This window comes from Littorina saxatilis, linkage group LG12, assembly GCF_037325665.1.
Source record: "Littorina saxatilis isolate snail1 linkage group LG12, US_GU_Lsax_2.0, whole genome shotgun sequence".
NCBI lineage: Eukaryota > Metazoa > Mollusca > Gastropoda > Littorinimorpha > Littorinidae > Littorina > Littorina saxatilis.
The window spans coordinates 59,246,792-59,261,791 of record NC_090256.1 but is presented as its reverse complement, the minus strand read 5'-3'; the positions used below and the strand labels follow the sequence as shown (position 1 = coordinate 59,261,791).

General features: G+C 44.1%; 2 protein-coding genes across 3 annotated transcripts in view; one reads left to right on the top strand and one right to left on the bottom strand.

Moving 5' to 3' along the window:
• LOC138982393 (uncharacterized) overlaps positions 1-1,537 on the top strand; it is an 18,658-nt gene extending 17,121 nt beyond the window's left edge. For both annotated transcript variants that reach the window (XM_070355665.1, XM_070355664.1), the window contains exon 8: positions 1-1,537. This exon is cut by the window's left edge and continues 351 nt beyond it. In XM_070355665.1, coding sequence (XP_070211766.1) covers positions 1-584 — 584 coding nt within the window. In that variant the 3' untranslated portion in view covers positions 585-1,537.
• Positions 1,538-5,336: 3,799 nt separating this feature from the next.
• On the bottom strand, positions 5,337-14,076 carry LOC138983150 (kelch-like protein 10). Its single transcript, XM_070356559.1, has 8 exons — positions 13,607-14,076; positions 13,008-13,200; positions 10,176-10,457; positions 9,512-9,662; positions 8,543-8,690; positions 6,344-6,513; positions 5,799-6,075; positions 5,337-5,340 (listed from the first exon to the last, which is right to left on the bottom strand). Exons 1-8 carry the CDS (start codon positions 14,074-14,076, stop codon positions 5,337-5,339), a joined length of 1,695 nt encoding a protein of 564 aa, XP_070212660.1.
• Between the last annotated feature and the right edge of the window lie 924 nt (positions 14,077-15,000).

The following is a 15,000-nucleotide window of genomic DNA, read 5'->3' as shown; positions in this document are numbered from 1 at the left end:
GCGACGGATCTTTGGTCGTCAGTTCGCGTCAAAACGACGACGATTCCTCGAACCGTGACGCCCGTATTGATGTCATATCGCGTAACGGTGACGTCATCGATACGCTGCTGGAAGGCGGGAATTTCACCGACCTCGTCAAGCCGCTTTTCCTGACGTGCCGCGGGGAGGAACTTTATGTCTCAGACTGGTCCAGTCATAAAGTCTTCGTGCTCAACACCGAAACCCGTGAGGTGTCTTCGGCTTTCGGAAATATGGACCTCTCAGACCTCCAACTTTCCCAACCTCGAGTGGTGGCCTTTGACCGAGAAGGACACATGTACGTGGCCACAGGGGGCAAAGTATGCGTCGCGGACAATGACTATTCCTACTACGACGAAGACGAAAGCTTCTGCATCATCCAGATCAGTCCCGAAGGCAGCTGGAAACACCTTGAGAGGTACACCACTCCAGTTGCTGGCCTATTCCCTTACGGGATCGGGATCACCGGAGACCAGATCTTCATCTCCTGGGGCCGTTATACGTTCGGGACCTGGTTTACTGATCTGGCTGCCTACGACTTGCCAGCTTCACTCAAAGAGACCTAGAAATCGTTAATACCGCTGTGAGGCGATGACTTTGTTTATATGAAGCTTCCGTAGCTTACTGCAAATTAATGTTTGTTTTTGTTTTTGTTAAAGTTTGTGTACTTTTCTGCTATTGCTTATCATTTTCTGCTCATTTCTTTTTCTTTCTATTGGTAATGCTTATTATTGTTTGCTGATTTTATTTCCCTGCTTATGTAATGCTTCGTATTTTATGTGGATTTATTTCCCTGCTAATAGTAATGCTTCGTATTTTATGTGGATTTATTTCCCTGCTAATGGTAATGCTTCGTATTTTATGTGGATTTATTTCCCTGCTAATGGTAATGCTTCGTATTTTATGTGGATTTATTTCCCTGCTAATGGTAATGCTTCGTATTTTATGTGGATTTATTTCCCTGCTAATGGTAATGCTTCGTATTTTATGTGGATTTATTTCCCTGCTAATGGTAATGCTTCGTATTTTATGTGGATTTATTTCCCTGCTAATGGTAATGCTTCTTATTTTACCTGATTTATCTGTCGCGATCCCGTACCATGGGTGACATTTGAGAGGAAAATTATCATCGATGTGGGTTTGAAGCCCGTCTGCTCATTCCAGACAGATTCCCAAATAACTCGTAGCGCGGCGATTCCAGCCAGCACCAGCAAGATTTTGATGGTAACTAAACTAGACAGTAAATGAGAGGTTGACGACTAAAAGGTTGAACGCTGCACACTTTGTACAGAAGTGAAATAAATCTTGTTCGCGTAGCTCTAATGGAATAGTTATGTTGCGGAGCAATCCTTGTTAGGTAATTAAAGGAATTGTCCTTCCTTTTTAAACGATGTATGTGGGTAGGCTCTCACGCTATGTTTTTCTCTTAAAAAAAAAGTCACCATTGATATATTTTGATAATTTTCGGGCGAAACATAAGCGTGAGTGTAATAGTAAAGCGTTGCTTTCATGTCTTGTACGTTGTTATTCGTGTTCCTGATACATGTGGAGTACTGTGCTGTGTTATGGCGAATGCAAGGTAGATGATGTATCAGAGACTGTCGAGTACACATGTCTGTGTACTACAGTCTTTGGTTGTATTATAATCCAACACACACACACACACACACACACACACACACACACACACACACACACACACACACACACACACACACACGGAGAGAAAGCAAAAAGGACATTTTATCGATTGATAAAGACAGCGGTATTTGAACTTTCGTATGTATATCAGTTTTGTCGTGACAACAATACTGTCTGGATCCACTCGATCAGTTTCATTACATGAATGAATTTTATCACATCAAGAAAACGGAGCAGTCAGATTGTGAGAACCTTTTGTCAACAAGATAACCCGTAATATCCAAAAAGCTTTTTCTGTGTCTCTGTAATTATATCTATTGCACACATAATTATTTGTACTTTCATGGTCCAACAATACATGAACACCAAAGATTATGGTCTATTTTCGTTGAGACTAGGGGCTCACAGACTCTTGCTTTGTGCAACGTTGCTCATGAAATAATCTATCCACATTGCCAAAAAACATTGAAGTCGCATACCCAGACTTTCTAATCTTTCTATAGTTCACTGCAGAAAATCGTGTTTCGCTCATGGGGTATAAAGGTTACATCCCCTCAGCTGATGGCTCGTATGGCATTCAATCCATGTCTCGACAGAACAGCCTCGAGTGACGACTTTGATGTTCTTACCATGGATTGACAAGTGTCCAATAATTCTGTATTGAACATTCTATGGACAGAATGCATTCTAATGAACACATGGCGACCCATACCGTTCTGTCTCGACATAAACAAAAGGCACATGAGCCATCAGCGAAGATATAACCTATACGTTTTTGCTGCATATAAGTACGCCAGGTGCCAGATTGTAAACCTTGAAAACCAATCCTGCTCCAAGTGTTTTTTCAGTTACGCCAGTTGATTCAAGAGATTGTCGTCTGCCTGTTGCGGGGGCGCCACTGGCGTTGGTCCTGCTGCCCCATCAGCAGCCACGATTGTGGTGCCCGAGTCGGAGTTCTCAGTGCCCGGGGCACAGCGGTTAGGTCTCTTGCGGTTGAAGCCCGGGGCTATGGGCTGGTACACGTAGTCCATGACGTTGGGAATGTCCTTCACCGTGCACGCGCTGAGGGCGCTACGGTACAGGCCGAGCGTAGAAGCGTCGAACCTTAGACATATTGATAAAACAGGTAGTGAGTGAATATTGTTTTGTTTCTAGTTACATATGATGGTACTTTTCTTTGATTTTTGCTTAGTTCAGGGCTTAGTTTGTGCGTAGTTCAGAGTGTAGAAGCGTCGAACCTTTGACTCATTGACACGGTAGGTGGTTATACTTATTTTGTTTCTAGTTAGTCATGCTGGTAACGTTTCATTTATTTTTTCTTAGTTCATGGCTAATGGTTAGGTTTTTGTCTGCATGTATTCTCTGTGTGTGTGTGCGTGTGCGTGTGTGTGTGTGTGTGTGTGTGTGTGTGTGTGTGTGTGTGTGTGTGTGTTCGTGTTGGTGTTGTTTGTATCCTCAAGGCCCCATGTGCCAAACGCCCAAAAACACATTGTGAAACCTTGTGTGACAAGGAAAAGTAATATGGAATATGGAACTTGTAAAAGATTTTTATTTGAAGGAATTTTAGGGCGCTGCGGTTTATGCTGAGCGTGGGAGTGTCGAACCTTTTTGCAAGGAACTTGATATTGAATATGAAACTTGGAAAACATTTCTAGTTGAATGAAGATGAGAGCGTTCCGTTGGAGGCTCAGCATGCAATCGTCGAACCTTTGACAAGGAACGAGCATGGAACATGGAAGGTACATAATCGCAATTTGAGGACATTGAGAGAATTTCTTGTCTAAAAGGAAATCTTAAGTAATAGCGTCGAGACTTTGGCCATTCTGAATGGTTCGATGATCGAGCCACTGACCGTGTGTGTCAGCAGTATCCTCTCTAAATTTAGATCCCAGGTATCAGAGAACACACACACACACACACACACACTTACACACAAGCGCACGCAGGCATGCACACAAGCATGCACACATTCTTCAGTTATGCGGTCGAGCAACACACATGCAATACAATAACATACAAGAACATTTGATACCATTCGTTGGAGGTAACATCGAAGCACTCGACCTGACAGATAGTTGTCACGCCGTTGAAACCACCGATGGCAAACAGCAACCCGTCGATAACCTGGCCAAGAAAAGACACAGTTACATTGTGCCAAATAAAAAACGCTCGCGCTGGACCCGAGTAGTCTTCAGACATTCACACACACACACACACACACACACACACACACACACACACACACACACACACACACACACACACACACACACACACTCTCTCTCCCTCACTCCTTCTCTCTCTCCCTCTCTCTCTCTCTCTCTCTCACACACACACACACACACACACACACACACACTACCACATCTCCATTCTAAAACACGTCACGTTCCAAATCAAAAGACGACATTCTATTTTCTTACGTCACTATTCTTGGTTTACGGTACCATTCGGCGGCTTTGCTACGAGTATGCCATAGTCTTGGTTGGCCGAGACCTTGCACCCGCTGGCTGGCTGTTCTATCAGGCTGCCTGGCTGGCTGTTGCTCCGTGTGAATTCCTCCCACCGCCAAGTCGTTTTTGTGTGGTTTATTTCGCATTTAGGTCCCAGGTAACATTATGAAGTTTTAATACGATCAATCGGACCTATTATCAAGTTAGTGTATCAACTTTTGAACGAACTGCGCCCAGTAGTTTCCCAGCAATAAGCTGTTAAGTCGAGACACACACACAGACAGACAATTAAAGTCTGCTGGACCCTTGTACTAGCGTACTCGGGGATAACATGCAGTTTGGTCAAACTGGGCGTATTTGTATGGGTGAATGTCCTGACTGACAAAATTAACTTTCAAAGTAGCAAAACTTAAAAAATCAAACTTGAATCAAACTTTACACTATTGTGACCTTAAAATGTGTCAACTATCAACAATATTTGGAGGTCATAAACATCTGACAGTGTTAAGTTTCAAAGCTTTAGCTTCAAAAACGCTCAAGAAATTAACAATTTTCATTTTATGACCCGCTGTAACACCGCTGTATCAAGGAGACATCAGAAGGTCGATCATCAAACCCCAGAAATGCGTCAAGTTTCAAAGCTGTAGCTTTAAAAGCGTTTTCCATTTTATGATCCGAACTCAACCCCGCTGTGACCTTAAACGTTTACGAGGGTTAACCAGACTAGGGTAATGTCTGTAGGTCATCAAGCCCAAGAAGTCTGCACAGTTTCAAAGCTCTAGCATCTAAAACATCTGAGAACACCTCAAGCTTTCATGCTTTTGTATACATGGATATACAAACACTGCTCATTACTAAGAACCACTGATTACTCAGAGGAGCCAACAGATTACAAAAATTCAGATTAGTTAATCTTAGTAACTTGTGCAATTTTTAGTAACTTGTGCACACGGGTAGAAGACTCATTCATTTTTTTAATTAGTTGCAAAACAAAATGCAAACATATTGTAATGCCCCATACTCTAAACACACACAGCTGGGTGATATCGAAGACAGCTAACCCCAGAATCAAATTTGCAATACCACATTTAAAAAAAATTCCATACCCTATATCCACATGTTTGTCACTTTCAACAAATCTCGTTCAAACATCACTGATTCACATTTGCAACACTATGCCATTTGACAGTCAACTGACAAATTCACACGAATGGGACAAATCATTCAACTTGGAACACAACAATTACACATGTCAACAGATTGTTACCTCACATGTATCCCTTCTAACTTGAGGTCATCTAAATATACACACACAAACACTCCTTACCCAAACGTCAAAGTCACACAACAAAATACAACAGACAGTACGTTATTAATGAGAAACGACACCGGATAAACAAACCAAGACACCTCTTCAAAACCCTTTCTTCCAAAGTGAAATCAAGGACGTTAAATGAAAACAAAGCTCAAAATGACGTCATAACTCGAATGATGGCGTCACCTAAAAATCCTGTTACTTAATTCTGCATGTCTCCCGAGGAATCGACACAGACATTTCTAGACCAGAGTTTGTCTCTGTGACTTGGTCATATCAGCAGTAGAAAATGACTCGTGAGGTCACCGCTAGGCTGTGCATATATCGGTATCGAATGCCATTAACAGACAAATAGCGGACATCCCACACACCTCACCCCAACGGCAAAGTTGCTGCGCGGACTGAACATCTCGGGGATGGTGGTCCAGGTTTTGCTCACGGGGTCATAGCGCTCGGCCGAGTTCATGCGCGTGATGCCATTGAAGCCCCCAAGAGCGTACACACACCCCTGATAGGCCGTCACCCCCACCCCGCTCCGGCGGTTCCGCATGGGTGCGATCATGGTCCACTGCTTTGTGACGGAGTCATAGTACTCGGCCGTGTTGAGGCACTCCTGGCCGTTGAAGCCTCCGCAGATGTAGACCTTGTCTGGAAGGGAGATCGGTATGCACGTGTCGAGGAGTGACCTTGTTTGTGCTTTTCTGTCCTTTCTCTTATTACATTTAGTCAAGTTTTACATAGACGGGGAATCATTTTTCGATCAAATTGATTGACATTTTGGTCAAGCAATCTCCGAAGAAGCCCGGACAATTGGATTGCATTTTAGCTTGGAAACTTAATGAATGAGTTTGGTCATTAAAACACTGAAAATTCTAATTCTAATTGAAATTTCAGTCTACCAAACACACACACACACCATAGAGCACGGTAGCCTTAGCGTCACTACGTTGCTGTATCATAGGCAAGACGTGGCTCCACTGGTTGGTGGTAGGGTCCAGTCTTTCCACGCTGTTCAGTCGAACGTGTCCGTCAAAGCCTCCCAGAGCGTACACCTTACCGTCGTGTGCGGCAGCGCTCACGTAACATCTGTAATTAGGCAATCAATTCAGTGAAGTAAAGTTAGAGTAATTCCGAAAGAATAATCTGGCAAGAAGCCTCAAATTGATCGGGCGAAGTCTTCTTCGTGAAGCTGTCTGTACGAAGCTTTGGCATTGAATTTTCGGCAAAAAGACTTCGTGAAGTCGACTAAAGGTGGTCTTTAATTGAGTCTGAAGTCGACTTTGCGAAGTCTTTTTAATCGAACATTCATTGCTAAAGCTTCGTGCGGTCAGCTTCGCGAAGTTTACCTCACGAAGTCGACTTCGCCCAGTTAAAGACAGGCTTTGAGGACAGCCTAAACACCCAGCACTCAAAAACGCAAAGTTTAAATCTGGGCATCCGTACAGCGGCCCGCATTGGTCGGTAATTGCTAGCTTCTTCTTCTTCTTCTGCGTTCGTGGGCTGAAACTCCCACGTACACTCGTGTTTTTGCACGAGTGGAATTTTACGTGTCTGACCGTTTTTACCCCGCCATTTAGGCAGCCATGCGCCGCTTTCGGAGGAAGCATGCTGGGTATTTTCGTGTTTCTATAACCCAACGAACTCTGACATGGATTACATTCGTGTACACTACATTGGGGTGTGCACGTTAAAGATCCCACGATTGACAAAAGGGTCTTTCCTGGCAAAATTGTATAGGCATAGATAAAAATGTCCACCAAATACCCGTTTGACTTGGAATAAAGGCCGTGAAAGGTGAATGCTCGCCTAATAGGCTACTGAGCTTTACTGGCCGATGTGAATGCGTTATATATTGTGTGTAAAAAATGTCTGTTTGTCTGTCTGTCTGTAAAAAATTCCATTTCAAACGGCAGAGATTAATATGTAAGCGCCTAGGGCTATATCTAGATTAGGCGCATAAAAATGATCACAATAATAATAATAATAATAATTACAGGATCTTTTCCGTGGGCACTTGGGCTTGTGCTTGCGTTTACACACGAAGGGGGATAAGCCACTAGCAGGTCTACATAAGTTGACCTGGGTGATTGGAAAAATAGCCACACTTAACCCACCAGGCGGCCGCGGCCGGGATTCGAATCCATGACCTTCCTATCAAGAGGCCGACGTCTTACCACCCCGCCACAACGCCCGTCGGTAATAGCTAGCAATCTCATACACCATTCTCTCGTCCCTGCAGAACTGACGTCCCTTGCAAAATAATAGTTGCTGCCCAATATACCAGTCGACATTCTGGGACCAGCCAAAAATCCCCACATACATTCTGGACCATTCTACATTAGCTACAGCTACACATTCTCTCACAAAGACGATCGAGGTCATACAGTTTCAAACATCGAGTTATCAGGTTATGGCGACTCGCGACCTACGTTTCTGATATCAAAAAGTATGTATGAATAAATCATAAAAAGGATCACGTTATTTCGACGAGGGTAACACAAAGACATTGCTTGCATGATCAGAAAGATAAGTCAGGGAGCTGCGACCAGTGTCTAGACGCTAAAATCGAGAATACGTTAAGCTGTTAGAATGAACAACATACACCTAGTGAGAATTTGCGAGATGATACCTTGGCTGATCGAGACAAGAAACAATCACAAATCGTCAACTGAGTTATACAAAACTCGGTGGACTCGTCTCTGATGCTTTATATGTATTGTGACTTGGGCTTCTAAACTAGGGTATTGATACCTTTTGGAGTTCATGGTTCATGACTTGGGCTTCTAAACCAGGGTATTGATACCTTTTGGAGTTCATGGTTCATGACTTGGGCTTCTAAACCAGGGTATTAATACCTTTTGGAGTTCATGGTTCATGACTTGGGCTTCTAAACCAGGGTATTGATACCTTTTGGAGTTCATGGTTCATGACTTGGGCTTCTAAACCAGGGTATTAATACCTTTTGGAGTTCATGGTTCATGACTTGGGCTTCTAAACCAGGGTATTAATACCTTTTGGAGTTCATGGTTCATGACTTAGGCTTCTAAACTAGGGTATTAACACATTTTGGAGTTCATGGTTCATGACTTGGGCTTCTAAACCAGGGTATTAATACCTTTTGGAGTTCATGGGTGGCGCCTCAGACCAGCGCAGAGTGACGGGGTTGAACTTGCGGCAGCTGTTGAAGTACTCCACCCCGTTGAAGCCACCCACTACGTAGATCATCCGTCCCAGCGTCACGCACCCATGATACGCCCGTGGTTCTTCGTGGATGAAATGAAAAGACACGAACGGTTTAGACGGGTTTCTTTAGCACTGTGTGTGTGTGTGTGTGTGTGTGTGTGTGTGTGTGTGTGTGTTTACGTGTGTGTGTGTGTGTGTGTTTACGTGTGTGTGTGTGTGTGTGTGTGTGTGTACGCACGTGCATGGTCTGCGAGTTTTCGAGTTCTGTGTGCAAGTGACGTGTGTTGGTGTGTAGGCGTATGGACTTCAATCTATTGACATTTATATGCGTGACACTTTTACACTCTGCGTGTTTGCATGCAACGTTCATTACCATACAACAAAACACAGTGTAAAATAATATAATACAACTGTACAGCAAAACTTATTCCTCCGTTATTTTTAATGTCTCCTGACAAAAACAGAGGATGTAAGTTGAATATGCATTTAACACCCTTGCAGGAAAGGTTAAACTGGCACACGTGAGAACGAGATGCTACACATTCCCTGATATGCCAGTAGAATCATGGTATGATAGCAAAGGTTAACGTTTACGTCCTCACCAATCATCACAGAGCTGTTCGGGACATTGGGTGATTACGTGTCACTACAATGTCAAAGGGCAATTTCGGTAACGTTCAAGGGTAGTGTTCCAAATAACTCTCTCTGACAACATGAAAATGAGCATAAAGTTTACGAAAAGAATGGACCCTCAGAGTAAAAAAAATTCACTTTTCATCACGACATTGTTAGGTTGCTTCAATTGCAACGGTTATCTCCGTCCACAAAGTTTGATACCTTTCAATAGTGTCCTTGAATTTGGGACACTATTCTTGCACATTACCAACATTGCTGTACTGACCACTCTCTGGTGGCCTGCAGATCAGCCATTGGTCAGCTCTCGTATCGTATGTCTCAATGATGTCGGTTGGCGAGCCTCCACTCCATCCACCAATCACAAACAAGACTTCATGGGGCACGCGCGGTTTCGTCATTGGAGTAAAATTCTCGATCTGAAAAGAACAGGGAGGTTAAAATGTTTTCTTTACATGACCGACGGTGCTATAAAAACAACGACAGTGCCATGCGAATGGCAGGAGGCTTTTTCATACAATAATTCAGCAACAAGCCAGTTTTAGTTCCATAATCAGTTATTCTGCACTTTAGAATCATGGAGAATCAGAAACCTCGACAACCTAAGAATAGACGCCCAAAGCAGCGGTCTGTCACTGTTGTGCAATGGATGAAAGGACTGAGAACTGACAATGGCACACACACACACCGACAGAACGGACTCCCTTGTTGGTGGTGGGGGAGCTTAGAAATCTGTAATGACGCTCCTATTTCTACATATCTGTACTGTACATTTTTTTTGTGGGGGGGGGGGGGGGGGGTCCCTTTTTTGGTTTCTTTGTTTGTTTGTCTGGTGTGTTTTTCTTTGTTTGTATGTTAAGTTTTTCTGGTGTTTTTGGTGGGTTTTTTTAATACGAGGATGTGTCAACAGTGAATTGAATATATAGGCTTACCTTGGGAGTGTCTCTCGTCTCCAGATGACAAACATACTTCAGGGCTTCCACCACCACGGCCTTTGCGTTGTCATTCGTTCGAACATACTCATGAGATTTGATTCTCTCCATCAAGTATTTTGTGGTCAGGAAGCCGAGACGAACTCCTCTGAGCAAGCGCGGCATGTAGTCTTTGCGTGCCCCGGGGTCATGCTCTATCCATTTGCATACAGCCTCGAAGACGATTTCCTCGTGACGTGCATTGAGAAGGTCAGAGCTGATCAGTCCGTACACAGAATCTGCCTGTATGAAAGCGAATATTGTTTTATCGTTGAAATAATAAATAAATAAATAGGTAAAGAAACGGCCAGAAAACAAGACAAAAAAAGAATTGGCACTCTGATCAAACCGCTGCACCAACATTCTCTAACCCCTGTACCAGCATTTCTAACAGATTACCCCCCTTTCAAGTTTCACGCTATCCCAACTCAACTGTCATTCTCTTCCCCACTTCCCTTATTTTATTACTCTTCTCGCCACTCCAACGGGCCACCCCCCCCCCCTCTCCTAAAAACGAACTAGTGTAACACTAACATCCCAAGTCTGTTACGCCAGCTCATTGGTTAGGAAGAACATAAGAGGAAAAAACACCTCTCCAAAATCCACAGGTATCTCACAGCCACAGAGCTATAGATCGATCAGTGCTCATGGCAGAATACGTCTACAATACGGTGTAAACAATAATAACAATTGTCAGTAAGTACTGGTGTCACATGACTGATGTGAACCAGTTGATTGGCTAATGGCGATGCGCTAAAACTGTTAGCGCACTCTTGGAATGCGCTAACTTTTCCACAGAGCGTATTCTTCCGCCCTTTGCCTAAGCGAGAGTGTACTCTCATCCTCAGAATTAATTAATGACAAGTAGCTGATATTCTCCACAATACCAATGATTATGACCATAAATTTCCTGCTTCTCAATTAAAGCAGAAGTGGGTTTTTTCTGACAGATTGCATGTGCCTGTGCCACAGTTGCCACTGATCTAAAAATAGAACCCGCTGTGTCTAATTTTTCAGTTTCGACTTGCGAAGATTCCTCTCATAATTATGCCATGTTAGTGGCATGTAGCTTATTATCCACATTACCAAATGATGAGTTAGTATACAATTCCCAGCAGCTAACAGAAAACACAAGTGTTATTCCGATAACGTAGCAGCTAGATCAGCACGTAGCAGACTACACTGAAATACGACTGCATCTGTTCAGTGAATGAATGTTTTCCGAATTATTATTTCAAGGCAAGAACAATCAGAATCAAAAACGTGTAGGGTTTAGAACGTTCTTACCATATATAAGACTTATTACCAGCCTGCCTCATGCGTGCAGACTCAGTGCAACGTGACGAGCAATTTTTTTTTTTGAAATGAGACTCAGTGCAGTGAGTGGTTCGATTACCATAGCCTAGCAGACGACATAAATCCCGCTCAGCAAATTAACATGTTGGGCAAATGTGAACGATAAAACGATGGGGATATAATACGTGTAGGGTTCAGAGCATTCTTACCGTTCATATTTAGTACCAGACTCCCCGATGAGTGAAGATACCACACGAGAAACATGCCACATTTATTTTGAAAATGTGCTTTCCGTCGACCTTGGCAAGGGGCAAAACTCTGCACAGTCAATCTGTCGAAGCTCGATGAAGGTTTCGAATCGCAAATAACTAAGAGCACAGTCCTTTCTCCGAGTTTAAATGAGGTCTCTATGAAAGATCATCACTTTTTAGCTTAACGCTACACTGGAATTTACCAAAAATTAAAACAAGAGTTTGCGTGTGACGAAAGCACGACACACTTGAGACAGCCCACACAAAAGTAGATCTGACACAAACCTCACCACACAGTTACGCCTATCCAAATGCGCGTTGCAAAATGTGCGTTTTGAATCTTTTTTTTTTCTCTGGCGGTACTGACAATATCGTTATTGAAACAATCCCAGTGCACTAAGGGATTTATAGAGCAAATCTCAAAAATATTTATTGAACTCAGCGCTATGCGCTTCGTTCAATAATGAATTTTCTCGATTTGCTCTATAAATCCCTTAGTGCACTGGGATGTCTCAATAACTTAAATAATAATAATAATAATAATAATAATAATAATAATTATAATTATAATAATAACAAGAACGTCCCCAGGGCCGAGGTGCACGAGAAAGTTACCAACCGGTCGGAAGCCAGCCGCTGTGTTGGAATGGTTGAAATTAAGATTCGTTGTGATTTCAACGAATCAGACACCGCGGTTTGTTTTCTCCCGTTAGGGTGGCATGTACTTTCGGTTGGTGCCCCTCAGCCCTGGCAACCGTAAAACGATGGGTGTTGGTGTACCCGCGTCACGAGACATGACACCCTCTCCAAAACCATACTGCAAGGCGCCGTCGAAGGAGGACGCAGGCGCGGGAGACAACGACAGATCTGGTCCGACAACGTGAAAGAACGGACACGGAGGAGCTCCCCTGACCTTTGGTCGACGGCCCCCAACAGAACAGCCTAGAGAAAGATTTCCGGCCCTTCTGACCTCAAGAACCACCACCACCCCCCCCCCCCCCCCCCCCGCATCCGATGCCTGTCTCAGTCAGGGGGATGATGATGATGATGATGATGATGATGATGATGATGATGATGATGATGATGATGATGATGATGATTCGCTCGCCGTGCTAGGGAGTTGCTGTTACATGGAGAACTACCGCGTCACCCTGCCACCTGTGACTCTATGTTCTCTATAGACTCTACAGTACGTAGAGAATATAGCCTGTGTTATACAGCCCCTGCTACTGTACAGGCCACTGACATTTTGCTCCAGAAACTCCTGACTCCTGTCCACGAGGGAGGCGAAGTTCCTGTGGGCAAACATCATGGCTGTCTTCTCCAGTCCCGGTCTGAAGTAGGCCCGAGCGAAGGCAGCGATCCCGAGGCAGTTCTCCGCACACAGCTGACGTCTCAAGAACTGGCAGCACTCCTTTGCAAGTTTGTGCATCAAAAACCTGCACACAGTGACGACTTGGGATAGTAAGCGCCGGAATAAAAAAGGAATTAAGCAGGCAGGGCTTAACAAGGCCATTTGAACAGCAGGGTTCTCAGCTCAGACCGTCAAAAAGATTTGGAGATGGCGTACACAGGAAATAAAGTGTCTTAATATTATAAAAAAAAAACACAGCTCGCTGTCTGTGATCAAAACAGGAATCGTATGTGGGTCTGCTTTAAAATGCGTGACACTATCAACTGACTGCCCCAATGGCAGACCAACCAATCCACACACACACACACACACACACACCCACACACACACACACACACACACACACACACACACACACACACTTCCCATTGACCACCCTCTTGGCTTAGGAGCGCACAACGACGAGGGAAAATAACACCGTCTCTAAAAACCTGTCAGCGGCGTGGAAGATGGCCTGCACGTTGTCTTCTGTGATGATCACCTGGCGGCTGTAGGCGTAGTCGATGAGGCATCCCAGCACCTCGGGAGTCACCTCCGTCAGCTCCACCTCCTGCGGCTGAAGATGCTGTTGGGCGTCTCCAGTCTGCAACGAGGTCGTGTGAAAGTCGCTGCTGGTGAACAACACCTTGAAGTAGGCGCTGCACACTGAGAGGATATTGCGATGAACAGGGAAAGCAACCGCTCCAGCCTTCAGCACGGCGTCACACAGCTGTCCTCTGTCGCGCAGGTCGCCCAGGATGTTCAGGGCCTTCCGCGCCAACTCTTTCCTAGAGATAGGGGAGTAGGTGGATGCGGCAGTTCCAGCTTGAGATGCCCAGCCTGATCCATTGGAGATGTGTGCTAAATCTAGGGAGGTTTGGCTTGGTGTGTCTCCACATACATCCCCGATGTTTAACGACATTGTTCTGTTCCCCCACAGCTGCTGTAAGGATCCTCCTTGCATTTCTCTGCTGCTGCCTTTCCTTTTACAGCCACTGCCGCGTTACACGCCCAGCAATGAGCAGCCATTTTGTGAAGTGTGAGAAGAAAGGTGGCAAAAGGAATTTTTTGTGATGTGGAGAGGATATGACGTCTTAATGTATCTATGATGGAGGTAGTGACATCATTCGGTAGCATGAAATCAGCACAGTATTATGTCTCGGTCACGGTAACCCAAGTGGGAGTCAAGATTTTGAACGTGATGGTTTTTTTTTCAGTTCACGCTAGTCGAGACTATTTTTACAAATTACGTCGAACCTAAAACCGCGATTTGTAAAAATGTAAAAATGTAAAAATATCGCATTCCACAAAGTAATACATGCCTTTTATTATTATTAATATTTGTTGTTTAGAGCCTCTGTGCTGGGTGGTGAAGGGTGGTTTGGGCCGGAGAGGTAAAATATTACGATTTTTAGCATAACAAAGAAAAAAATTCTAATAGATCCCTTGACCTTGGGGTAGCGCGACTCTGTTGCTGCTAGCTCTCCACTGGAAGGAAGCGACCCGAATTTCCCAGCGATGGAACAATAAAGTAACGAGAAGAAGAAAAAAAATCTAATAGATCCCTTGACTCTGGGGTATAGTAGCGCGACTCTGTTGCTGCTAGCTTTCTACTGGGAGGAAGCGACCAGAATTTCCCAGCGATTGGACAATAAAGTAATGATAAAAAAATTGAAAACAAAATCTAATAGATCCTGTTACGGCACATATTGTCGCCCCTGCATATATTGTCGCCGGCCAAAGCGACCTACGCGGCACATATTGTCGTCCTTGCGCATATTGTCGTCTGCCGCTCGTGGGCTTATCTTCTATTCTAAAATGTGTGTGTGTGTGTGTGTGTGTGTGT

Excerpts from the sequence above, each read along its gene's own strand:
- LOC138983150 (XM_070356559.1), bottom strand. The coding sequence starts at position 14,076 with ATGTCGTTAAACATCGGGGATGTATGTGGAGACACACCAAGCCAAACC. Across the intron at positions 10,458-13,007 it reads AGGAGTTTCTGGAGCAAAAT|GCAGATTCTGTGTACGGACT; the intron begins GTCAGTGGCCTG and ends GCTTTCATACAG. Across the intron at positions 8,691-9,511 it reads CTGCAGGCCACCAGAGAGTG|AACCACGGGCGTATCATGGG; the intron begins GTCAGTACAGCA and ends TCATCCACGAAG.